Below are 22,153 nucleotides of genomic sequence, written 5' to 3' on the forward strand. Positions count from 1 at the left end.
CCAGTTATCGGCGGACAAAAAAAGCGCCGATACCTGGGTGGGGGGAGGGCCACTGCCATGCAGCATGCCTCGTTGGCGCAGTAGGCAGCGCGTCAGTCTCATAATCTGAAGGTCGTGAGTTCGAGCCTCACACGGGGCAGGAATTTTAGAAAAAGTAGGACATTGTCACGTCCGTTTCAAAATGGAATGGACGCACGGCAGAGGGTATTTTCAGCTGGTGATCTTCAGCCAGCAACCGGGCTGCGCTTTTTTTTCCTCCGCCGATACCTGGCAGGCCGTGAAGCGCCGTTTTCACAGCACCTTCTGACCTGGGTGGGTGGAGGGCCACTGCCATGCAGCATGCCTCGTTGGCGCAGTAGGCAGCGCGTCATTCTCATAATCTGAAGGTTGTGAGTTCGAGCCTCACACGGGGCAGGTATTTTGGAAAAAGTAGGACATTGTCACGTCCGTTTCAAAATGGAATGGACGCACGGCAGAGGGTGTTTGCAGCTGGTGATCTTCAGCCAGCAACCGTGCTGCGCTTTTTTTTCTCCGCCGATACCTGGCAGGCCGTCAAGCGCCTTTTCCACAGCACCTTCTGACCTGGGTGGGGGGAGGGCCACTGCCATGCAGCATGCCTCGTTGGCGCAGTAGGCAGCGCGTCAGTCTCATAATCTGAAGGTCGTGAGTTCGAGCCTCACACGGGGCAGGAATTTTAGAAAAAGTAAGACATTGTCACGTCCGTTTCAAAATGGAATGGACGCACGGCAGAGGGTATTTTCAGCTGATGATCTTAAGTCAGCAACCGGGCTGCGCTTTTTTTTGTCCGCCGATAACTGGCAGGCTGTCAAGCGCCTTTTCCACAGCACCTTCTGACCTGGGTGGGGGGAGGGCCACTGCCATGTAGCATGCCTCGTTGGCGCAGTAGGCAGCGCGTCAGTCTCATAATCTGAAGGTCGTGAGTTCGAGCCTCACACGGGGCAGGTATTTTATAAAAAATAGGACATTGTCACGTCCGTTTCAAAATGGAATGGACGCACGGCAGAGGGTGTTTGCAGCTGGTGATCTTCAGCCAGCAACCGGGCTGCGCTTTTTTTTGTCCGCCGATAACTGGCAGGCTGTCAAGCGCCTTTTCCACAGCACCTTCTGACCTGGGTGGGGGGAGGGCCACTGCCATGCAGAATGCCTCGTTGGCGCAGTAGGCAGCGCGTCAGTCTCATAATCTGAAGGTCGTGAGTTCGAGCCTCACACAGGGCAGGTATTTTAGAAAAAGTAGGTAGGACATTGTCACATCCTTTCAAAATGGAATGGACGCACGGCAGAGGGTGTTTGCAGCTGGTCATCTTCAGCCAGCAACCGGCTGCGCTTTTTTTTCTCCGCCAATACCTGGCAGGCCGTCAAGCGCCGTTTCCACAGCACCTTCTGACCAGGGTGGGGGGAGGGCCACTGCCATGCAGCATGCCTCGTTGGCGCAGTAAGCAGCGTGTCAGTCTCATAATCTGAAGGTCGTCTTGTCACTTCCGTTTCAAAATGGAATGGAAGCACGGCAGAGGGTGTTTGCAGCTGGTGATCTTCAGCCAGCAACCGGGCTGCGCTTTTTTTTCTCCGCCGATACCTGGCAGGCCGTCAAGCGCCTTTTCCACAGCACCTTCTGACCTGGGTGGGGGGAGGGCCACTGCCATCTAGCATGCCTCGTTGGCGCAGTAGGCAGCGCGTCAGTCTCATAATCTGAAGGTCGTGAGTTCGAGCCTCACACAGGGCAGGTATTTTAGAAAAAGTAGGTAGGACATTGTCACGTCCGTTTCAAAATGGAATGGACGCACGGCAGAGGGTGTTTGCAGCTGGTGATCTTCAGCCAGCAACCGGGCTGCGCTTTTTTTTCTCCGCCGATACCTGGCAGGCCGTCAAGCGGCTTTTCCACAGCACCTTCTGACCTGGGTGGGGGGAGGGCCACTGCCACGCAGCATGCCTCGTTGGCGCAGTATGCAGCGGGTCAGTCTCATAATCTGAAGGTCGTGAGTTTGAGCCTCACACAGGGCAGGTATTTTAGAAAAAATAGGACATTGTCACGTCCATTTCAAAATGGAATGGACGCACGGCAGAGGGTGTTTGCAGCTGGTGATCTTCAGCCAGCAACCGGGCTGCGCTTTTTTTTCCTCCGCCGATACCTGGCAGGCCGTCAAGCACCGTTTCCACAGCATCTTCTGACCTGGGTGGGGGGAGGGCCACTGCCATGCAGCATGCCTCGTTGGCGCAGTAGGCAGCGCGTCAGTCTCATAATCTGAAGGTCGTGAGTTCGAGCCTCACACAGGGCAGGTATTTTAGAAAAAGTAGGTAGGACATTGTCACATCCGTTTCAAAATGGAATGGACGCACGGCAGAGGGTGTTTGCAGCTGGTGATCTTCAGCCAGCAACCGGGCTGCGCTTTTTTTTGTCCGGCGATAACTGGCAGGCCGTCAAGCGCCGTTTCCACAGCACCTTCGGACCAGGGTGGGGGGAGGGCCACTGCCACGCAGCATGCCTCGTTGGCGCAGTAAGCAGCGTGTCAGTCTCATAATCTGAAGGTCGTCTTGTCACTTCCGTTTCAAAATTGAATGGAAGCACGGCAGAGGGTGTTTGCAGCTGGTGATCTTCAGCCAGCAACCGGGCTGCGCTTTCTTTTCTCCGCCGATACCTGGCAGGCCGTCAAGCGCCTTTTCCACAGCACCTTCTGACCTGGGTAAGGGGGAGGGCCACTGCCATGCAGAATGCCTCGTTGGCGCAGTAGGCAGCGCGTCAGCCTCATAATCTGAAGGTCGTGAGTTCGAGCCTCACACAGGGCAGGTATTTTAGAAAAGTAGGTAGGACATTGTCACGTCCGTTTCAAAATGGAATGGACGCACGGCAGAGGGTGTTTGCAGCTGGTGATCTTCAGCCAGCAACCGGGCTGCGCTTTTTTTTCTCCGCCGATACCTGGCAGGCCGTCAAGCGCCTTTTCCACAGCACCTTCTGACCTGGGTGGGGGGAGGGCCACTGCCACGCAGCATGCCTCGTTGGCGCAGTAGGCAGCGCGTCAGTCTCATAATCTGAAGGTCGTGAGTTCGAGCCTCACACGGGGCAGGTATTTTAGAAAAAATAGGACATTGTCACGTCCGTTTCAAAATGGAATGGACGCACGGCAGAGGGTGTTTGCAGCTGGTGATCTTCAGCCAGCAACCGGGCTGCGCTTTTTTTTCCTCCGCCGATACCTGGCAGGCCGTCAAGCGCCGTTTCCACAGCACCTTCTGACCTGGGTGGGGGGAGGGCCACTGCCATGCAGCATGCCTCGTTGGCGCAGTAGGCAGCGCGTCAGTCTCATAATCTGAAGGTCGTGAGTTCGAGCCTCACACGGGGCAGGTATTTTAGAAAAAGTAGGACATTGTCACGTCCGTATCAAAATGGAATGGACGCACGGCAGAGGGTATTTTCAGCTGGTGATCTTCAGCCAGCAACCGGGCTGCGCTTTTTTTTGTCCGCCGATAACTGGCAGGCTGTCAAACGCCTTTTCCACAGCACCTTCTGACCTGGGTGGGGGGAGGGCCACCGCCATGCAGAATGCCTCGTTGGCGCAGTAGGCAGCGCGTCAGTCTCATAATCTGAAGGTCGTGAGTTCGAGCCTCACACGGGGCAGGTATTTTAGAAAAAGTAGGACATTTTCACGTCCGTTTCAAAATGGAATGGACGCACGGCAGAGGGTATTTTCATCTGGTGATCTTCAGCCAGCAACCGGGCTGCGCTTTTATTTGTCCGCCGATAACTGGTAGGCTGTCAAGCGCCTTTTCCACAGCACCTTCTGACCTGGGTGGGGGGAGGGCCACTGCCATGCAGCATGCCTCGTTGGCGCAGTAGGCAGCGCGTCAGTCTCATAATCTGAAGGTCGTGAGTTCGAGCCTCACACAGGGCAGGTATTTTAGAAAAAGTAGGTAGGACATTGTCACGTCCGTTTCAAAATGGAATGGACGCACGGCAGAGGGTGTTTGCAGCTGGTGATCTTCAGCCAGCAACCGGGCTGCGCTTTTTTTTCCTCCGCCGATACCTGGCAGGCCGTCAAGCGCCGTTTCCACAGCACCTTCTGACCTGGGTGGGGGGAGGGCCACTGCCATGCAGCATGCCTCGTTGGCGCAGTAGGCAGCGCGTCAGTCTCATAATCTGAAGGTCGTGAGTTCGAGCCTCACACGGGGCAGGTATTTTAGAAAAAGTAGGACTTTGTCACGTCCGTTTCAAAATGGAATGGACGCACGGCAGAGGGTATTTTCAGCTGGTGATCTTCAGCCAGCAACCGGGCTGCGCTTTTTTTTGTCCGCCGATAACTGGCAGGCTGTCAAGCGCCTTTTCCACAGCACCTTCTGACCTGGGTGGGGGGAGGGCCACTGCCATGTAGCATGCCTCGTTGGCGCAGTAGGCAGCGCGTCAGTCTCATAATCTGAAGGTCGTGAGTTCGAGCCTCACACGGGGCAGGTATTTTAGAAAAAGTAGGACATTGTCACGTCCGTTTCAAAATGGAATGGACGCACGGCAGAGGGTATTTTCAGCTGGTGATCTTCAGCCAGCAACCGGGCTGCGCTTTTTTTTGTCCGCCGATAACTGGCAGGCCGTCAAGCGCCTTTTCCACAGCACCTTCTGACCTGGGTGGGGGGAGGGCCACTGCCATGCAGCATGCCTCGTTGGCGCAGTAGGCAGCGCGTCAGTCTCATAATCTGAAGGTCGTGAGTTCGAGCCTCACACGGGGCAGGTATTTTAGAAAAAGTAGGACATTGTCACGTCCGTTTCAAAATGGAATGGACGCACGGCAGAGGGTGTTTGCAGCTGGTGATCTTCAGCCAGCAACCGGGCTGCGCTTTTTTTTGTCCGGCGATAACTGGCAGGCTGTCAAGCGCCTTTTCCACAGCACCTTCTGACCAGGGTGGGGGGAGGGCCACTGCCACGCAGCATGCCTCGTTGGCGCAGTAAGCAGCGTGTCAGTCTCATAATCTGAAGGTCGTCTTGTCACTTCCGTTTCAAAATGGAATGGAAGCACGGCAGAGGGTGTTTGCAGCTGGTGATCTTCAGCCAGCAACCGGGCTGCGCTTTCTTTTCTCCGCCGATACCTGGCAGGCCGTCAAGCGCCTTTTCCACAGCACCTTCTGACCTGGGTGGGGGGAGGGCCACTGCCACGCAGCATGCCTCGTTGGCGCAGTAGGCAGCGCGTCAGTCTCATAATCTGAAGGTCGTGAGTTCGAGCCTCACACGGGGCAGGTATTTTAGAAAAAATAGGACATTGTCACGTCCGTTTCAAAATGGAATGGACGCACGGCAGAGGGTGTTTGCAGCTGGTGATCTTCAGCCAGCAACCGGGCTGCGCTTTTTTTTGTCCGGCGATAACTGGCAGGCTGTCAAGCGCCTTTTCCACAGCACCTTCTGACCTGGGTGGGGGGAGGGCCACTGCCATGCAGAATGCCTCGTTGGCGCAGTAGGCAGGGCGTCAGTCTCATAATCTGAAGGTTGTGAGTTCGAGCCTCACACAGGGCAGGTATTTTAGAAAATGTAGGTAGGACATTGTCACGTCCGTTTCAAAATGGAATGGACGCACGGCAGAGGGTGTTTGCAGCTGGTGATCTTCAGCCAGCAACTGGGCTGCGCTTTTTTTTCCTCCGCTGATACCTGGCAGGCCGTCAAGCGCCGTTTCCACAGCACCTTCTGACCTGGGTGGGGGGAGGGCCACTGCCATGCAGCATGCCTCGTTGGCGCAGTAGGCAGCGCGTCAGTCTCATAATCTGAAGGTTGTGAGTTCGAGCCTCTCACGGGGCAGGTATTTTAGAAAAAGTAGGACATTGTCATGTCCGTTTCAAAATGGAATGGACGCACGGCAGAGGGTATTTTCAGCTGGTGATCTTCAGCCAGCAACCGGGCTGCGCTTTTTTTTGTCCGCCGATAACTGGTAGGCTGTCAAGCGCCTTTTCCACAGCACCTTCTGACCTGGGTGGGGGGAGGGCCACTGCCATGCAGAATGCCTCGTTGGCGCAGTAGGCAGTGCGTCAGTCTCATAATCTGAAGGTCGTGAGTTCGAGCCTCACACAGGGCAGGTATTTTAGAAAATGTAGGTAGGACATTGTCACGTCCGTTTCAAAATGGAATGGACGCACGGCAGAGGGTGTTTGCAGCTGGTGATCTTCAGCCAGCAACTGGGCTGCGCTTTTTTTTCCTCCGCTGATACCTGGCAGGCCGTCAAGCGCCGTTTCCACAGCACCTTCTGACCTGGGTGGGGGGAGGGCCACTGCCACGCAGCATGCCTCGTTGGCGCAGTAGGCAGCGCGTCAGTCTCATAATCTGAAGGTCGTGAGTTCGAGCCTCACACGGGGCAGGTATTTTAGAAAAAGTAGGACATTGTCATGTCCGTTTCAAAATGGAATGGATGCACGGCAGAGGGTATTTTCAGCTGGTGATCTTCAGCCAGCAACCGGGCTGCGCTTTTTTTTGTCCGCCGATAACTGGTAGGCTGTCAAGCGCCTTTTCCACAGCACCTTCTGACCTGGGTGGGGGGAGGGCCACTGCCATGCAGAATGCCTCGTTGGCGCAGTAGGCAGTGCGTCAGTCTCATAATCTGAAGGTCGTGAGTTCGAGCCTCACACAGGGCAGGTATTTTAGAAAATGTAGGTAGGACATTGTCACGTCCGTTTCAAAATGGAATGGACGCACGGCAGAGGGTGTTTGCAGCTGGTGATCTTCAGCCAGCAACCGGGCTGCGCTTTTTTTTCTCCGCCGATACCTGGCAGGCCGTCAAGCGCCTTTTCCACAGCACCTTCTGACCTGGGTGGGGGGAGGGCCACTGCCACGCAGCATGCCTCGTTGGTGCAGTAGGCAGCGCGTCAGTCTCATAATCTGAAGGTCGTGAGTTCGAGCCTCACACGGGGCAGGTATTTTAGAAAAAATAGGACATTGTCACGTCCGTTTCAAAATGGAATGGACGCACGGCAGAGGGTGTTTGCAGCTGGTGATCTTCAGCCAGCAACCGGGCTGCGCTTTTTTTTTGTCCGGCGATAACTGGCAGGCTTTCAAGCGCCTTTTCCACAGCACCTTCTGACCTGGGTGGGGGGAGGGCCACTGCCATGCAGAATGCCTCGTTGGCGCAGTAAGCAGCGTGTCAGTCTCATAATCTGAAGGTCGTCTTGTCACTTCCGTTTCAAAATGGAATGGACGCACGGCAGAGGGTGTTTGCAGCTGGTGATCTTCAGCCAGCAACCGGGCTGCGCTTTTTTTTCCTCCGCCGATACCTGGCAGGCCGTCAAGCGCCGTTTCCACAGCACCTTCTGACCTGGGTGGGGGGAGGGCCACTGCCATGCAGCATGCCTCGTTGGCGCAGTAGGCAGCGCGTCAGTCTCATAATCTGAAGGTCGTGAGTTCGAGCCTCACACGGGGCAGGTATTTTAGAAAAAGTAGGACATTGTCACGTCCGTTTCAAAATGGAATGGACGCACGGCAGAGGGTGTTTGCAGCTGGTGATCTTCAGCCAGCAACCGGGCTGCGCTTTTTTTTCTCCGCCGATACCTGGCAGGCCGTCCAGCGCCTTTTCCACAGCACCTTCTGACCTGGGTGGGGGGAGGGCCACTGCCATGCAGCATGCCTCGTTGGCGCAGTAGGCAGCGCGTCAGTCTCATAATCTGAAGGTCGTGAGTTCGAGCCTCACACGGGGCAGGTATTTTAGAAAAAGTAGGACATTGTCACGTCCGTTTCAAAATGGAATGGATGCACGGCAGAGGGTATTTTCAGCTGGTGATCTTCAGCCAGCAACCGGGCTGCGCTTTTTTTTGTCCGCCGATAACTGGTAGGCTGTCAAGCGCCTTTTCCACAGCACCTTCTGACCTGGGTGGGGGGAGGGCCACTGCCATGCAGAATGCCTCGTTGGCGCAGTAGGCAGTGCGTCAGTCTCATAATCTGAAGGTCGTGAGTTCGAGCCTCACACAGGGCAGGTATTTTAGAAAATGTAGGTAGGACATTGTCACGTCCGTTTCAAAATGGAATGGAAGCACGGCAGAGGGTGTTTGCAGCTGGTGATCTTCAGCCAGCAACCGGGCTGCGCTTTTTTTTCTCCGCCGATACCTGGCAGGCCGTCAAGCGCCTTTTCCACAGCACCTTCTGACCTGGGTGGGGGGAGGGCCACTGCCACGCAGCATGCCTCGTTGGCGCTACCTGGGGCAGGATCGGCTACCTAAACTCCAATCTCACCATCCAATCAGGATACTAACTGTCCAATGTGGATTGGATTTAGGCCAATCACGTCATTGAGTGAGAATGGATACAGCCAATCACAGCGCTTCTTTCCATTGTGAGTCCGTTAGAAAACTTTCTGTCAGAAGAAAAGTCCGTTGGCTGTCACTACTACACAAACTGTTTACTGTCGGTACAAACCTACAAGAAAGCATCAAAGTAAGTGAACATTAATTTTATTTTCTACTTAAATAGGAATATATTGTATTACATCCGTCAGGCAAAGTCACGTTAACATGTTGTTGTCCAGTGTCATGTTAAACTTTAGTCACCTTAGCTAATATTAGCAATCGCTACTAGTATTACTGTACTGTACAGTAACGCTAATTTCTAATGTAATCGTGAGAGGAAACAGGCAGGATATATTCGCAATAATTCAAGTTAGTGTTAGTATCAGATTCAGATTAGTTAATTAGTTAACGTGCTATAGCTCTACGTCTATTACGTCTGACAAGCGGAGGTACTGTACAGTAGGTACTGTACTAGTAGCTAGCTACAGTACAGACAGTGCAGTACAGTAACGTACAGTAACCAACATTCAGTATTATAACTTGTCGACATTGCGGGGTCTGCTTACAGTACCTAGTTTAAACTTCTACGGTTTTAGTGTAAATATTAACTAGTCCTTTACTGTAGGCACTTAGCTACTTACATTCATTTAAAGTGGGTCTACCTCCAATGAATAATGGAATTCATAATGATCCTACAGTACCTGAAGCTTTGGTAAGAATGACAGTTGTCAATCATTGTAGATACAGTAAGCTGTTAAAAACTAAACAAAAACCTTTAGCAGTCTAGTTTGCTTATGTTACTGTACTTATGAGCATGCACAAGTTGGTTCAGCACTTCCATACATAGTTGTAACTACAGTTATTAATATGTCTCTGTTATTGTAGATGAGCACCAAGCCTAAGAGCCACAAATCCATGGGAGTTGGAGAGTGGATGGCGAGGCTGAGGGCATTTGCTGGCTCAGGGGTTTGGCCTGCTGGAGGAGGCAATAGACCTGCCCCAAGGCAGCGGAAATGGCATGACCTCTATCAAAAGGTAAAGTACTGCAAAATATGTGCTTATTACTTCTTACAGACATTAGACTGCAGGTCACTTGATGAAAAATGGTCAATACAATGGTGCAGATAATATCAGACAATGGACTGTACACTGAGTGACTCTGGCTGAATAACTATTCTGATTGTTTCAGATTGAGAAATGCCCCATGCAGGCCCGTGGTCAGACTGCCCTTTTTGGAGGGTCCATGGTCTGTAATTGTGGATTCCATGCTGTTAAGGTGATGTATAAAAAAAAAAACATCGACTATCTTGCATCTCATGTCTCTTACAAGGCTGTTGCTGATACATTACATGACATGCTGTTGTTTTAGCAGACTGCCACTCAGCCACCTCAGGCACCACAGTCTGTGGCTTCAGACTTGCCCACTGGTGCTGCAGTCCAGCCTTCTTTCCTGCGGCCCCCTCTGAGTGTGGCAATGGTAAATCTTTTCTTGATTATTCATGTTTTATATAAATCATTTTGTATGTGCTGAATAACAAAATTAACTCTGTTTCTCCTTGCAGTTCACTAAATCACGCTTTGGTGGGTCACAGTCTGCCTCAGTGAAGCCCAATATTGTGGCGAGGAAGACCCCCAGCCCTGCTCCTCCTCCATCCTCTGTGAGGACCCCCAGCCCCGCTCCGCCTCTATCCTCTGTGAGGACCCCCAGCCCCGCTCCTCCTCTATCCTCTGTGAGGACCCCCAGCCCTGCTCCGCCTCTATCCTCTGTGAGGACCCCCAGCCCTGCTCCGCCTCTATCCTCTGTGAGGACCCCCAGCCCTGCTGTTAGCGCCAGCATGGAAGTAGCCACTGTGAGTACAGCGTCTCCTTTTTGTCTTGTTATGTTTCAAGTCATCTTGAGAGTAGCCTTTTTGAACGCAAAAAAAACATTCTTATTTGCTGTTGTCTCTCAAACAGGACGGGGCAGGAGAAATCCATCCAGCTGCTACTGGGGCGACAGCTTCTGTGTGGTTGCCGGGTGAGCTGAGCAAGTCAATCCCTGTGCAAGATCAGAGGTGGATTTCCAACACCCTCTTTCACTCCGGCAAACTGCGGCCAGATTTGAAGCTGTGGTACGAGCCCCCTGTTCCAGCACTGATTTATCATCAGACGCCAACACCCGACCGCTTCTTCACCCATCGGCTGATGGTGTGGATGCCCTACCGCCTGTGGAGGGTGAGGGTGTTCTGCCCAGCTTGTGGGAAGCAGTTGACGGGTGCTGGCATTCACAGGAGAGCTCGGAAGGTCCTTGACATCGACAGGTACTACCTAATGGTGACAGAGACACTCAGGTGCTCTGTGTGTTTCCTGACCACTCTGTCGACCAGTCAGACTGTCAGGGACCAGCTGGACCTGCCACACCAGAATCTGTTCCGGCTCATCCTGACCTGCAAGTGAGTAATGCATTTTTGAAAAGATGGTGATTGTGAAGCCTATAACAACTGACATTACCCTCCAATAAACATGTAACTAATCACTCCAACAATGGGCCTGTCAGGTATGCTTGTGACATTCGTGTCGTTCGGATGCTTCGGGAAAGGACCCTTGGCAACAGTCCAACACGCCTGGTAAAGCAGCTCAAGGAGAACCATGGGGAGGAATGGCTGACCCGGTTGGCACACTATCTTGGGGAGTGTGCTGACTTTGTGGATCGACCCAGTCTTTTCCCAGTGGTCTGCCAAGAGCCCCCTGAGCCCATCGACATTCCCACCAGTCGTTGGCTGTTGTCTGTGTATGGCAGGGACATCCTCTCCCGCATGGACCACATCAAGGCCAGCATCACATCCACGTTTGGCTCCATTTTAAAAATGGATTCAACCAAAAAGGTAATACATCATTTGACTGTGTAATTGTACATTACTGTGTACATTACCATGGATGTAATATATACTCATATAAACAAACAACTTTTGTCACATTCTAGATCACAAAGAAGCTGTCTGGCCATGGCAAGGGGACAGCTCTCTGGGTGACCTCCCTTGGGAACGAGGTTGGACAGATCCTGACCAGTGTCCTGACGGTGCAGGAGGGGCCGGGATTGGATCGCATGGTGTCTGGTGTGATGGAGCGGTACCGCCAGGCAGCTGTTCCACCCCCAGTGCTGCTGTATGTGGACTGTGGCTGCTGCAAAAGTGAGGGGCCGAGCAAGCTGCAGACCAGGTTTGGAGAGTGGCCAGACCTCCACATACGGCTGGACATCTGGCACTTTATGAGGAGGATGGCTATCGGCTGCACCACCGACGCTCACCCACTCTACCCCACCTTTATGGGATCGCTGTCTGCCTGCATCTTTGAGTGGGATTCAGGGGACCTCACTCTGTTGCGGCAGGCAAAGAGAGCACAGCTCAGGCAGGAGGGTGTGCCATCCATAACTGATCTTGTGGTGGACACCAAGATCTCCAAGATGGAGCTGAGCCTCTACTGCCGCAGGAAGACACGCGGCGAAGAGACCACCATCAGCCTCATCGACCGGCTGCTGCAGGAACTGGGGGGTGCCAGAGGTAGAGACCTCATGGGGGTGCCACTGCTGGACCAGGTGCGCATGGAGCACATCTGGCGTGTGCAGAAACACCACGTCAAGTGTATCCAGGACGTGCCAGGGGTACAGCTGTACACTGAGGTAGGAACCACCACCAAGGGGGGTGTCCTACTGAGAAGGTACCGCTGTGCCAGGGGGTCCACATCCCTGGAGTCATTCCATTGCCACCTAAACAGGTTCATTCCAGGTTGGTGTCTCTCTTATGTATAATGTTTTCAATGATTGAATGTCTTTTTATGAAACCATTATTCAGATTCTAAAGCAAGACCTTTTTTTTATTGGCCGACATCATTTATATATTTTCTTCAGGAACCAGTGCAAACGCACTGAATTTCCAGCTGTACCTCCTGGAAGGCCTAAATAGGTGGAACCAGGATCGGGGGACTGCAGCAGTGACCAGCAAGCCATCGTCCCTCCTCACCTACTCCGGGGATGTGGCCCACTGTGTGAACACCAACAGCCTGAAAGTGTTTGGCCGGGCATTTGTGCCAACCTTCAGGCCACCTGCCAAATACACTGGTATGTCAAGCTGATATCTGGATATATAATACTGTTTGTGGGTTTTCTGTGTTCTAACTTAAACTTTATTTTTACTATGCCCATTACCAAAGCAAACCATACACTTACTTGCACATGATACAGATACACTACTCTGATATTAAACAGTATCTTTAAAGAATGCTACAAATACAGCTAATAATGTATGTGACTGTCTGTACTATTTTATAGGAGAGCTGATTGGTGTTGACTACCTGCTGAGTCAGACTGGGCAGTCTCTCAACGTGAACCCCGACTCAGAGGAGACAGAGGGCATGCTGGAGGATGTTCACGAGGGCGAGGAAGAAGAAGATGAGGGCTTCGAGGAAGAACCAAGTCTTGCTGTGTCAAGTCTCCTGGATGACCCAAGCTTCACTACTCCCACCCTGCCTCCTGCCTCCATGGCTGCTCCCACCCTGCCTCCTGCCTCCATGGCTGCTCCCACCCTGCCTCCTGCCTCCATGGCTGCTCCCACCCTGCCTCCTGCCTCCATGGCTGCTCCCACCCTGCCTCCTGCCTCCATGGCTGCTCCCACCCTGCCTCCTGCCTCCATGGCTGCTCCCACCCTGCCTCCTGCCTCCATGGCTACTCCCATCATGCCTTCTGCCTCCCAGGCTACTAACACCCTGCCTGCTGCCTCTCTGACTGCTCCCTCCCTGCCTGCTGCCTCCCTGGCTGCTCCCTCCCTGGTATCTTAAGAAAATCAATGTATCTGCGTTTTGTCCCACTTCACTGACCTTCCACTGTGATGCTCATTTTTGTTTATTTATTTTCAGGCTGTGGATGACTCTGGCATGCCGGGCTTAGACAGAGTTGACAGCTTGGCAGAGTGTTTGGTGGAGCTGAGGAACCAATCCTCTCTGGCCCTCACCAACCAGCAGGTCAATAACATTTATTGTCTTGCTACATTACCTCTGTGCCCTGCCAAAAATGTTCACACTTGCACATCTTTTTGTCTTCTCATGTGTTCTCTGTGTGTAGGTAAGCAACATTGTTGCTCTGTGGCAGAACCTGCTGGACTACGACCAGCAGAGGGTTACCTTTGCTGCCAGACACCAGAGCAGGCTGGACACAGGGAGGTTCAGGTCTCCAAAGAAAAGGCAGGAGTTCACTCCAGGGGTAGAGAGCATGAAGAGGCACGCACTCACCACCACTGCCCCACTTGCCCAATGGCCTGATTGCTGCCGCCTGATTGAACTGATCTTCGTCAGGCTCTGTGCCATCCATCGCTCTCCCAAGAAGAAGGGGACTGGCGCAGTGTCCAGATGGAATTTGATCCTGGATGACTACAGGAAAATCAGGCAGCGCATTTTGGCAAATGGGACAGTCATGCAGCAGACCACACTGCAGCTAGTGGATGTAAGCCACACCACCCTTGTGCAGTGGCACAACAAGAGGGTGAAGAAGCAGGACAACGCTGTGGTTATGCAGGGGCTGAACTTGCCCAGTCGCTTGTCTGCGGCAGCAGACCCACTCCCCCCTGCTAATGTGCGCCTTCCATCTGCGCTTCCCCACCCAGGCCCGGCTCTCCAGTACCAACTGCCCTGCAGCACCGTGGGCCAGGCACGGTTGAAGAGAAAGGTCCCGTCCACAGATGTGACACCGGTGGCTATAAAGATGCATGCTCAGCGTCAGCTCTTCCCTGCTCCACCCTCGGCCCCTCGTCTGTTGGTGCTGGCTCCGGTGACCTCACAGGTGCCTGTCTTCATCGCTGCTCCACAGGCCCTGGGAGGTATCTTCCCTGCACCTCCTGCTCCGGTCCGAAAACTAACCCGCCATGTACCCCACAACACGTGCAAGAAATGCGGGCAGTTCAGGACAGCCCAGACTGGACACAGTCAGTACAAAGGGACCGTGTACTGCCCCTCTGTAGAGGCTGTTCCCAAGGAGCAGTGGTTGGAGGACATGAAAAAAATGTAGATGCCCCTCTACCCCCCTCCCAGAGGCATGGACACTGGGCTAGTGCCCCTCTACCCCCCTCCCAGAGGCATGGACACTGGGCTAGTGCCCCTCTACCCCCTCCCAGAGGCATGGACACTGGGCTAGTGCCCCTCTACCCCCCTCCCAGAGGCATGGACACTGGGCTAGTGCCCCTCTACCCCCTCCCAGAGGCATGGACACTGGGCTAGTGCCCCTCTACCCCCCTCCCAGAGGCATGGACACTGGGCTAGTGCCCCTCTACCCCCCTCCCAGAGGCATGGACACTGGGCTAGTGCCCCTCTACCCCCCTCCCAGAGGCATGGACACTGGGCTAGTGCCCCTCTACCCCCCTCCCAGAGGCATGGACACTGAACACTTTAATTTTGTCAATAGTTCTGTTAATGTTTTCTGTTATTGTCTGTAGTTACTGTTGAATAAGTGAATGGAGGGATTCACTACTGTTCTGTATATATTTAAGTTAATGTCTGTAGTTACTGTTGAATAAGTGAATGGAGGGATTCACTACTGTTCTGTATATATTTAAGTTAATGTCTGTAGTTACTGTTGAATAAGTGAACGGAGGGATTCACTACTGTTCTGTATATATTTAACTTATTGTCTGTAGTTACTGTTGAATAAGTGAACGGAGGGATTCACTACTGTTCTGTATATATTTAAGTTATTGTCTATAGTTACTGTTGAATAAGTGAACGGAGGGATTCACTACTGTTCTGTATATATTTAAGTTATTGTCCATAGTTACTGTTGAATAAGTGAATGGAGGGATTCACTTACTGCTGTATAATGGCTTTGTGATGACTGAAAATAAAAGTTTTATCACAACAGAAATGTATTTTCCTGTGCTTCGTTTGTTTGTTTTGTGGATAAAGGTTTCTGCTAAATACATCAACTTAATTGTAAATATTATCTTAACAGTTATTAGTATCATCATTGTTTTGTTATTAACCAAACAGTGATTATGTGATTTCCAAGAATACAAAATAACCACTTGAATTTCTAGCAACAATTTAGCCAAACCAGAACCTTGGGATTAACTTTTATCCCATATATATGTCTATAGAAATAGAAATATAAGGTTTTAATTGTGATTCCTGATATACCTCAACATTTTAAAAACATTGGTGATGTAGGTATGGGCCATAAAAATCCCTTCCTTCCCTTTTTCTCTCCTTTTTTCTTTCTTTTTTCCTTTTTCCCCTCTTTTTTCCTCCTTTTTCTTCTTCCCCCTTTCTCCCCCCTCCTTTCCTTTCTTCCCCCCCTCAGGTAGACGAATGTTCGCCAGCTTTGGCGCAGTAGGCAGCGCGTCAGTCTCATAATCTGAAGGTCGTGAGTTCGAGCCTCACACGGGGCAGGTATTTTAGAAAAAATAGGACATTGTCACGTCCGTTTCAAAATGGAATGGACGCACGGCAGAGGGTGTTTGCAGCTGGTGATCTTCAGCCAGCAACCGGGCTGCGCTTTTTTTTTGTCCGGCGATAACTGGCAGGCTTTCAAGCGCCTTTTCCACAGCACCTTCTGACCTGGGTGGGGGGAGGGCCACTGCCATGCAGAATGCCTCGTTGGCGCAGTAAGCAGCGTGTCAGTCTCATAATCTGAAGGTCGTCTTGTCACTTCCGTTTCAAAATGGAATGGACGCACGGCAGAGGGTGTTTGCAGCTGGTGATCTTCAGCCAGCAACCGGGCTGCGCTTTTTTTTCCTCCGCCGATACCTGGCAGGCCGTCAAGCGCCGTTTCCACAGCACCTTCTGACCTGGGTGGGGGGAGGGCCACTGCCATGCAGCATGCCTCGTTGGCGCAGTAGGCAGCGCGTCAGTCTCATAATCTGAAGGTCGTGAGTTCGAGCCTCACACGGGGCAGGTATTTTAGAAAAAGTAGGACATTGTCACGTCCGTTTCAAAATGGAATGGACGCACGGCAGAGGGTGTTTGCAGCTGGTGATCTTCAGCCAGCAACCGGGCTGCGCTTTTTTTTCTCCGCCGATACCTGGCAGGCCGTCCAGCGCCTTTTCCACAGCACCTTCTGACCTGGGTGGGGGGAGGGCCACTGCCATGCAGCATGCCTGGTTGGCGCAGTAGGCAGCGCGTCAGTCTCATAATCTGAAGGTCGTGAGTTCGAGCCTCACACGGGGCAGGTATTTTAGAAAAAGTAGGACATTGTCACGTCCGTTTCAAAATGGAATGGACGCACGGCAGAGGTTATTTTAGGCTGGTGATCTTCAGCCAGCAACCGGGCTGCGCTTTTTTTTGTCCGCCGATAACTGGCAGGCTGTCAAGCGCCTTTTCCACAGCACCTTCTGACCTGGGTGTGGGGAGGGCCACTGCCATGCAGAATGCCTCGTTGGCGCAGTAGGCAGCGCGTCAGTCTCATAATCTGAAGGTCGTGAGTTCGAGCCTCACACGGGACAGGTATTTTAGAAAAAGTAGGACATTGTCACGTCCGTTTCAAAATGGAATGGACGCACGGCAGAGGGTATTTTAGGCTGGTGATCTTCAGCCAGCAACCGGGCTGCGCTTTTTTTTGTCCGCCGATAACTGGCAGGCTGTCAAGCGCCTTTTCCACAGCACCTTCTGACCTGGGTGGGGGGAGGGCCACTGCCATGCGGCATGCCTCGTTGGCGCAGTAAGCAGCGTGTCAGTCTCATAATCTGAAGGTCGTCTTGTCACTTCCGTTTCAAAATGGAATGGAAGCACGGCAGAGGGTGTTTGCAGCTGGTGATCATCAGCCAGCAACCGGGCTGCGCTTTTTTTTCCTTCGCCGATACCTGGCAGGCCGTCAAGCGCCGTTTCCACAGAACCTTCTGACCTGGGTGGGGGGAGGGCCACTGCCATGCAGCATGCCTCGTTGGCGCAGTAGGCAGCGCGTCAGTCTCATAATCTGAAGGTTGTGAGTTCGAGCCTCACACGGGGCAGGTATTTTAGAAAAAGTAGGACATTGTCACGTCCGTTTCAAAATGGAATGGACGCACGGCAGAGGGTATTTTAGGCTGGTGATCTTCAGCCAGCAACCGGGCTGCGCTTTTTTTTGTCCGCCGATAACTGGCAGGCTGTCAAGCGCCGTTTCCACAGCACCTTCTGACCTGGGTGGGGGGAGGGCCACTGCCATGCAGCATGCCTCGTTGGCGCAGTAGGCAGCGCGTCAGTCTCATAATCTGAAGGTTGTGAGTTCGAGCCTCACACGGGGCAGGTATTTTAGAAAAAGTAGGACATTGTCACGTCCGTTTCAAAATGGAATGGACGCACGGCAGAGGGTATTTTAGGCTGGTGATCTTCAGCCAGCAACCGGGCTGCGCTTTTTTTTGTCCGCCGATAACTGGCAGGCTGTCAAGCGCCTTTTCCACAGCACCTTCTGACCTGGGTGGGGGGAGGGCCACTGCCATGCGGCATGCCTCGTTGGCGCAGTAAGCAGCGTGTCAGTCTCATAATCTGAAGGTCGTCTTGTCACTTCCGTTTCAAAATGGAATGGAAGCACGGCAGAGGGTGTTTGCAGCTGGTGATCTTCAGCCAGCAACCGGGCTGCGCTTTTTTTTCTCCGCCGATACCTGGCAGGCCGTCAAGCGCCGTTTCCACAGCACCTTCTGACCTGGGTGGGGGGAGGGCCACTGCCATGCAGCATGTCTCGTTGGCGCAGTAGGCAGCGCGTCAGTCTCATAATCTGAAGGTCGTGAGTTCGAGCCTCACACGGGGCAGGTATTTTAGAAAAAGTAGGACATTGTCACGTCCGTTTCAAAATGGAATGGACGCACGGCAGAGGGTATTTTAGGCTGGTGATCTTCAGCCAGCAACCGGGCTGCGCTTTTTTTTGTCCGCCGATAACTGGCAGGCTGTCAAGCGCCGTTTCCACAGCACCTTCTGACCTGGGTGGGGGGAGGGCCACTGCCATGCAGCATGCCTCGTTGGCGCAGTAGGCAGCGCGTCAGTCTCATAATCTGAAGGTTGTGAGTTCGAGCCTCACACGGGGCAGGTATTTTAGAAAAAGTAGGACATTGTCACGTCCGTTTCAAAATGGAATGGACGCACGGCAGAGGGTATTTTAGGCTGGTGATCTTCAGCCAGCAACCGGGCTGCGCTTTTTTTTGTCCACCGATAACTGGCAGGCTGTCAAGCGCCTTTTCCACAGCACCTTCTGACCTGGGTGGGGGGAGGGCCACTGCCATGCGGCATGCCTCGTTGGCGCAGTAAGCAGCGTGTCAGTCTCATAATCTGAAGGTCGTCTTGTCACTTCCGTTTCAAAATGGAATGGAAGCACGGCAGAGGGTGTTTGCAGCTGGTGATCTTCAGCCAGCAACCGGGCTGCGCTTTTTTTTCTCCGCCGATACCTGGCAGGCCGTCAAGCGCCGTTTCCACAGCACCTTCTGACCTGGGTGGGGGGAGGGCCACTGCCATGCAGCATGTCTCGTTGGCGCAGTAGGCAGCGCGTCAGTCTCATAATCTGAAGGTCGTGAGTTCGAGCCTCACACGGGGCAGGTATTTTAGAAAAAGTAGGACATTGTCACGTCCGTTTCAAAATGGAATGGACGCACGGCAGAGGGTGTTTGCAGCTGGTGATCTTCAGCCAGCAACCGGGCTGCGCTTTTTTTTCTCCGCCGATACCTGGCAGGCCGTCAAGCGCCGTTTCCACAGCACCTTCTGACCAGGGTGGGGGGAGGGCCACTGCCACGCAGCATGCCTCGTTGGCGCAGTAAGCAGCGTGTCAGTCTCATAATCTGAAGGTCGTCTTGTAACTTCTGTTTCAAAATGGAATGGAAGCACGGCAGAGGGTGTTTGCAGCTGGTGATCATCAGCCAGCAACCGGGCTGCGCTTTTTTTTCCTTCGCCGATACCTGGCAGGCCGTCAAGCGCCGTTTCCACAGAACCTTCTGACCTGGGTGGGGGGAGGGCCACTGCCATGCAGCATGCCTCGTTGGCGCAGTAGGCAGCGCGTCAGTCTCATAATATGAAGGTTGTGAGTTCGAGCCTCACACGGGGCAGGTATTTTAGAAAAAGTAGGACATTGTCACGTCCGTTTCAAAATGGAATGGACGCACGGCAGAGGGTATTTTAGGCTGGTGATCTTCAGCCAGCAACCGGGCTGCGCTTTTTTTTCTCCGCCGATACCTGGCAGGCCGTCAAGCGCCGTTTCCACAGCACCTTCTGACCAGGGTGGGGGGAGGGCCACTGCCACGCAGCATGCCTCGTTGGCGCAGTAAGCAGCGTGTCAGTCTCATAATCTGAAGGTCGTCTTGTCACTTCTGTTTCAAAATGGAATAGAAGCACGGCAGAGGGTGTTTGCAGCTGGTGATCTTCAGCCAGCAACCGGGCTGCGCTTTTTTTTCTCTGCCGATACCTGGCAGGCCGTCAAGCGCCTTTTCCACAGCACCTTCTGACCTGGGTGGGGGGAGGGCCACTGCCATGCAGCATGCCTCGTTGGCGAAGTAGGCAGCGCGTCAGTCTCATAAACTGAAGGTCGTGAGTTCGAGCCTCACACGGGGCAGGTATTTTAGAAAAAGTAGGTAGGACATTGCCACGTCCGTTTCAAAATGGAATGGACGCACGGCAGAGGGTGTTTGCAGCTGGTGATCTTCAGCCAGCAACCGGGCTGCGCTTTTTTTTCTCCGCCGATACCTGGCAGGCCGTCAAGCGCCTTTTCCACAGCACCTTCTGACCTGGGTGGGGGGAGGGCCACTGCCATGCAGCATGCCTCGTTGGCGCAGTAGGCAGCGCGTCAGTCTCATAATCTGAAGGTCGTCTTGTCACTTCCGTTTCAAAATGGAATGGACGCACGGCAGAGGGTGTTTGCAGCTGGTGATCTTCAGCCAGCAACCGGGCTGCGCTTTTTTTTCTCCGCCGATACCTGGCAGGCCGTCAAGCGCCGTTTCCACAGCACCTTCTGACCAGGGTGGGGGGAGGGCCACTGCCACGCAGCATGCCTCGTTGGCGCAGTAAGCAGCGTGTCAGTCTCATAATCTGAAGGTCGTCTTGTCACTTCTGTTTCAAAATGGAATGGAAGCACGGCAGAGGGTGTTTGCAGCTGGTGATCATCAGCCAGCAACCGGGCTGCGCTTTTTTTTCCTTCGCCGATACCTGGCAGGCCGTCAAGCGCCGTTTCCACAGAACCTTCTGACCTGGGTGGGGGGAGGGCCACTGCCATGCAGCATGCCTCGTTGGCGCAGTAGGCAGCGCGTCAGTCTCATAATATGAAGGTTGTGAGTTCGAGCCTCACACGGGGCAGGTATTTTAGAAAAAGTAGGACATTGTCACGTCCGTTTCAAAATGGAATGGACGCACGGCAGAGGGTATTTTAGGCTGGTGATCTTCAGCCAGCAACCGGGCTGCGCTTTTTTTTCTCCGCCGATACCTGGCAGGCCGTCAAGCGCCGTTTCCACAGCACCTTCTGACCAGGGTGGGGGGAGGGCCACTGCCACGCAGCATGCCTCGTTGGCGCAGTAAGCAGCGTGTCAGTCTCATAATCTGAAGGTCGTCTTGTCACTTCTGTTTCAAAATGGAATAGAAGCACGGCAGAGGGTGTTTGCAGCTGGTGATCTTCAGCCAGCAACCGGGCTGCGCTTTTTTTCTCTGCCGATACCTGGCAGGCCGTCAAGCGCCTTTTCCACAGCACCTTCTGACCTGGGTGGGGGGAGGGCCACTGCCATGCAGCATGCCTCGTTGGCGAAGTAGGCAGCGCGTCAGTCTCATAAACTGAAGGTCGTGAGTTCGAGCCTCACACGGGGCAGGTATTTTAGAAAAAGTAGGTAGGACATTGCCACGTCCGTTTCAAAATGGAATGGACGCACGGCAGAGGGTGTTTGCAGCTGGTGATCTTCAGCCAGCAACCGGGCTGCGCTTTTTTTTCTCCGCCGATACCTGGCAGGCCGTTAAGCGCCTTTTCCACAGCACCTTCTGACCTGGGTGGGGGGAAGGCCACTGCTATGCAGCATGCCTCGTTGGCGCAGTAGGCAGCGCGTCAGTCTCATAATCTGAAGGTCGTCTTGTCACTTCCGTTTCAAAATGGAATGGAAGCACGGCAGAGGGTGTTTGCAGCTGGTGATCTTCAGCCAGCAACCGGGCTGCGCTTTTTTTTCCTCCACCGATACCTGGCAGGCCGTCAAGAGCCGTTTCACAGCACCTTCTGACCTAGGTTGGGGGAGGGCCACTGCCATGCAGCATGCCTCGTTGGCGCAGTAGGCAGCGCGTCAGTCTCATAATCTGAAGGTCGTGAGTTCGAGCCTCACACGGGGCAGGTATTTTAGAAAAAGTAGGACATTGTCACGTCCGTTTCAAAATGGAATGGACGCACGGCAGAGGGTGTTTGCAGCTGGTGATCTTCAGCCAGCAACCGGGCTGCGCTTTTTTTTCTCCGCCGATACCTGGCAGGCCGTCCAGCGCCTTTTCCACAGCACCTTCTGACCTGGGTGGGGGGAGGGCCACTGCCATGCAGCATGCCTCGTTGGCGCAGTAGGCAGCGCGTCAGTCTCATAATCTGAAGGTCGTGAGTTCGAGCCTCACACGGGGCAGGTATTTTAGAAAAAGTAGGACATTGTCACGTCCGTTTCAAAATGGAATGGATGCACGGCAGAGGGTATTTTCAGCTGGTGATCTTCAGCCAGCAACCGGGCTGCGCTTTTTTTTGTCCGCCGATAACTGGTAGGCTGTCAAGCGCCTTTTCCACAGCACCTTCTGACCTGGGTGGGGGGAGGGCCACTGCCATGCAGAATGCCTCGTTGGCGCAGTAGGCAGTGCGTCAGTCTCATAATCTGAAGGTCGTGAGTTCGAGCCTCACACAGGGCAGGTATTTTAGAAAATGTAGGTAGGACATTGTCACGTCCGTTTCAAAATGGAATGGATGCACGGCAGAGGGTGTTTGCAGCTG

General features: G+C 53.3%; 1 protein-coding gene and 28 non-coding genes across 29 annotated transcripts; all 29 read left to right on the top strand.

Annotated features, from left to right (window-relative positions):
- The first annotated feature begins 66 nt into the window (after positions 1-66).
- trnam-cau (transfer RNA methionine (anticodon CAU)) lies at positions 67-139 on the top strand. Its single transcript has one exon. It is a non-coding gene; the product is annotated as a tRNA-Met (tRNA).
- Positions 140-615: 476 nt separating this feature from the next.
- trnam-cau (transfer RNA methionine (anticodon CAU)) lies at positions 616-688 on the top strand. Its single transcript has one exon. It is a non-coding gene; the product is annotated as a tRNA-Met (tRNA).
- Positions 689-889: 201 nt separating this feature from the next.
- trnam-cau (transfer RNA methionine (anticodon CAU)) lies at positions 890-962 on the top strand. Its single transcript has one exon. It is a non-coding gene; the product is annotated as a tRNA-Met (tRNA).
- Positions 963-1,163: 201 nt separating this feature from the next.
- Positions 1,164-1,236, top strand: trnam-cau (transfer RNA methionine (anticodon CAU)). Its single transcript has one exon. It is a non-coding gene; the product is annotated as a tRNA-Met (tRNA).
- Positions 1,237-1,668: 432 nt separating this feature from the next.
- On the top strand, positions 1,669-1,741 carry trnam-cau (transfer RNA methionine (anticodon CAU)). Its single transcript has one exon. It is a non-coding gene; the product is annotated as a tRNA-Met (tRNA).
- A 480-nt stretch (positions 1,742-2,221) lies between these two features.
- On the top strand, positions 2,222-2,294 carry trnam-cau (transfer RNA methionine (anticodon CAU)). Its single transcript has one exon. It is a non-coding gene; the product is annotated as a tRNA-Met (tRNA).
- A 712-nt stretch (positions 2,295-3,006) lies between these two features.
- trnam-cau (transfer RNA methionine (anticodon CAU)) lies at positions 3,007-3,079 on the top strand. Its single transcript has one exon. It is a non-coding gene; the product is annotated as a tRNA-Met (tRNA).
- Positions 3,080-3,281: 202 nt separating this feature from the next.
- Positions 3,282-3,354, top strand: trnam-cau (transfer RNA methionine (anticodon CAU)). Its single transcript has one exon. It is a non-coding gene; the product is annotated as a tRNA-Met (tRNA).
- Positions 3,355-3,555: 201 nt separating this feature from the next.
- On the top strand, positions 3,556-3,628 carry trnam-cau (transfer RNA methionine (anticodon CAU)). The gene has a single exon. It is a non-coding gene; the product is annotated as a tRNA-Met (tRNA).
- A 201-nt stretch (positions 3,629-3,829) lies between these two features.
- Positions 3,830-3,902, top strand: trnam-cau (transfer RNA methionine (anticodon CAU)). The gene has a single exon. It is a non-coding gene; the product is annotated as a tRNA-Met (tRNA).
- A 206-nt stretch (positions 3,903-4,108) lies between these two features.
- Positions 4,109-4,181, top strand: trnam-cau (transfer RNA methionine (anticodon CAU)). Its single transcript has one exon. It is a non-coding gene; the product is annotated as a tRNA-Met (tRNA).
- Positions 4,182-4,382: 201 nt separating this feature from the next.
- trnam-cau (transfer RNA methionine (anticodon CAU)) lies at positions 4,383-4,455 on the top strand. Its single transcript has one exon. It is a non-coding gene; the product is annotated as a tRNA-Met (tRNA).
- Positions 4,456-4,656: 201 nt separating this feature from the next.
- trnam-cau (transfer RNA methionine (anticodon CAU)) lies at positions 4,657-4,729 on the top strand. The gene has a single exon. It is a non-coding gene; the product is annotated as a tRNA-Met (tRNA).
- Positions 4,730-5,159: 430 nt separating this feature from the next.
- Positions 5,160-5,232, top strand: trnam-cau (transfer RNA methionine (anticodon CAU)). The gene has a single exon. It is a non-coding gene; the product is annotated as a tRNA-Met (tRNA).
- A 1,033-nt stretch (positions 5,233-6,265) lies between these two features.
- On the top strand, positions 6,266-6,338 carry trnam-cau (transfer RNA methionine (anticodon CAU)). The gene has a single exon. It is a non-coding gene; the product is annotated as a tRNA-Met (tRNA).
- A 479-nt stretch (positions 6,339-6,817) lies between these two features.
- Positions 6,818-6,890, top strand: trnam-cau (transfer RNA methionine (anticodon CAU)). The gene has a single exon. It is a non-coding gene; the product is annotated as a tRNA-Met (tRNA).
- Positions 6,891-7,322: 432 nt separating this feature from the next.
- Positions 7,323-7,395, top strand: trnam-cau (transfer RNA methionine (anticodon CAU)). The gene has a single exon. It is a non-coding gene; the product is annotated as a tRNA-Met (tRNA).
- Positions 7,396-7,596: 201 nt separating this feature from the next.
- On the top strand, positions 7,597-7,669 carry trnam-cau (transfer RNA methionine (anticodon CAU)). The gene has a single exon. It is a non-coding gene; the product is annotated as a tRNA-Met (tRNA).
- A 547-nt stretch (positions 7,670-8,216) lies between these two features.
- On the top strand, positions 8,217-15,136 carry LOC146274314 (uncharacterized). Its single transcript, XM_084704045.1, has 12 exons — positions 8,217-8,401; positions 9,139-9,288; positions 9,443-9,529; positions 9,626-9,730; positions 9,816-10,103; positions 10,210-10,685; positions 10,790-11,117; positions 11,216-12,017; positions 12,140-12,349; positions 12,560-13,056; positions 13,144-13,248; positions 13,349-15,136. Exons 1-12 carry the CDS (start codon positions 8,267-8,269, stop codon positions 14,285-14,287), a joined length of 4,122 nt encoding a protein of 1,373 aa, XP_084560171.1. The 5' UTR covers positions 8,217-8,266; the 3' UTR covers positions 14,288-15,136.
- A 955-nt stretch (positions 15,137-16,091) lies between these two features.
- trnam-cau (transfer RNA methionine (anticodon CAU)) lies at positions 16,092-16,164 on the top strand. Its single transcript has one exon. It is a non-coding gene; the product is annotated as a tRNA-Met (tRNA).
- Positions 16,165-16,365: 201 nt separating this feature from the next.
- On the top strand, positions 16,366-16,438 carry trnam-cau (transfer RNA methionine (anticodon CAU)). The gene has a single exon. It is a non-coding gene; the product is annotated as a tRNA-Met (tRNA).
- A 201-nt stretch (positions 16,439-16,639) lies between these two features.
- trnam-cau (transfer RNA methionine (anticodon CAU)) lies at positions 16,640-16,712 on the top strand. The gene has a single exon. It is a non-coding gene; the product is annotated as a tRNA-Met (tRNA).
- Positions 16,713-17,143: 431 nt separating this feature from the next.
- On the top strand, positions 17,144-17,216 carry trnam-cau (transfer RNA methionine (anticodon CAU)). Its single transcript has one exon. It is a non-coding gene; the product is annotated as a tRNA-Met (tRNA).
- Positions 17,217-17,417: 201 nt separating this feature from the next.
- On the top strand, positions 17,418-17,490 carry trnam-cau (transfer RNA methionine (anticodon CAU)). The gene has a single exon. It is a non-coding gene; the product is annotated as a tRNA-Met (tRNA).
- Positions 17,491-17,920: 430 nt separating this feature from the next.
- On the top strand, positions 17,921-17,993 carry trnam-cau (transfer RNA methionine (anticodon CAU)). Its single transcript has one exon. It is a non-coding gene; the product is annotated as a tRNA-Met (tRNA).
- Positions 17,994-18,194: 201 nt separating this feature from the next.
- Positions 18,195-18,267, top strand: trnam-cau (transfer RNA methionine (anticodon CAU)). Its single transcript has one exon. It is a non-coding gene; the product is annotated as a tRNA-Met (tRNA).
- A 430-nt stretch (positions 18,268-18,697) lies between these two features.
- Positions 18,698-18,770, top strand: trnam-cau (transfer RNA methionine (anticodon CAU)). Its single transcript has one exon. It is a non-coding gene; the product is annotated as a tRNA-Met (tRNA).
- Positions 18,771-21,450: 2,680 nt separating this feature from the next.
- On the top strand, positions 21,451-21,523 carry trnam-cau (transfer RNA methionine (anticodon CAU)). The gene has a single exon. It is a non-coding gene; the product is annotated as a tRNA-Met (tRNA).
- Positions 21,524-21,724: 201 nt separating this feature from the next.
- On the top strand, positions 21,725-21,797 carry trnam-cau (transfer RNA methionine (anticodon CAU)). The gene has a single exon. It is a non-coding gene; the product is annotated as a tRNA-Met (tRNA).
- The last annotated feature ends 356 nt before the right edge of the window (positions 21,798-22,153 follow it).

This window comes from Hypomesus nipponensis, chromosome 9, assembly GCF_054491055.1.
Source record: "Hypomesus nipponensis isolate SF chromosome 9, ASM5449105v1, whole genome shotgun sequence".
Taxonomy (NCBI): Eukaryota; Metazoa; Chordata; class Actinopteri; order Osmeriformes; family Osmeridae; genus Hypomesus; species Hypomesus nipponensis.

Bases quoted from the DNA above. Each gene is read 5' to 3' on its own strand.
- LOC146274314 (XM_084704045.1), top strand. From the start codon at position 8,267: ATGGATACAGCCAATCACAGCGCTTCTTTCCATTGTGAGTCCGTTAGA. The intron at 8,402-9,138 runs GTAAGTGAACAT...CTGTTATTGTAG, and splicing joins ACCTACAAGAAAGCATCAAA to ATGAGCACCAAGCCTAAGAG. The intron at 9,530-9,625 runs GTGATGTATAAA...TTGTTTTAGCAG, and splicing joins GTGGATTCCATGCTGTTAAG to ACTGCCACTCAGCCACCTCA.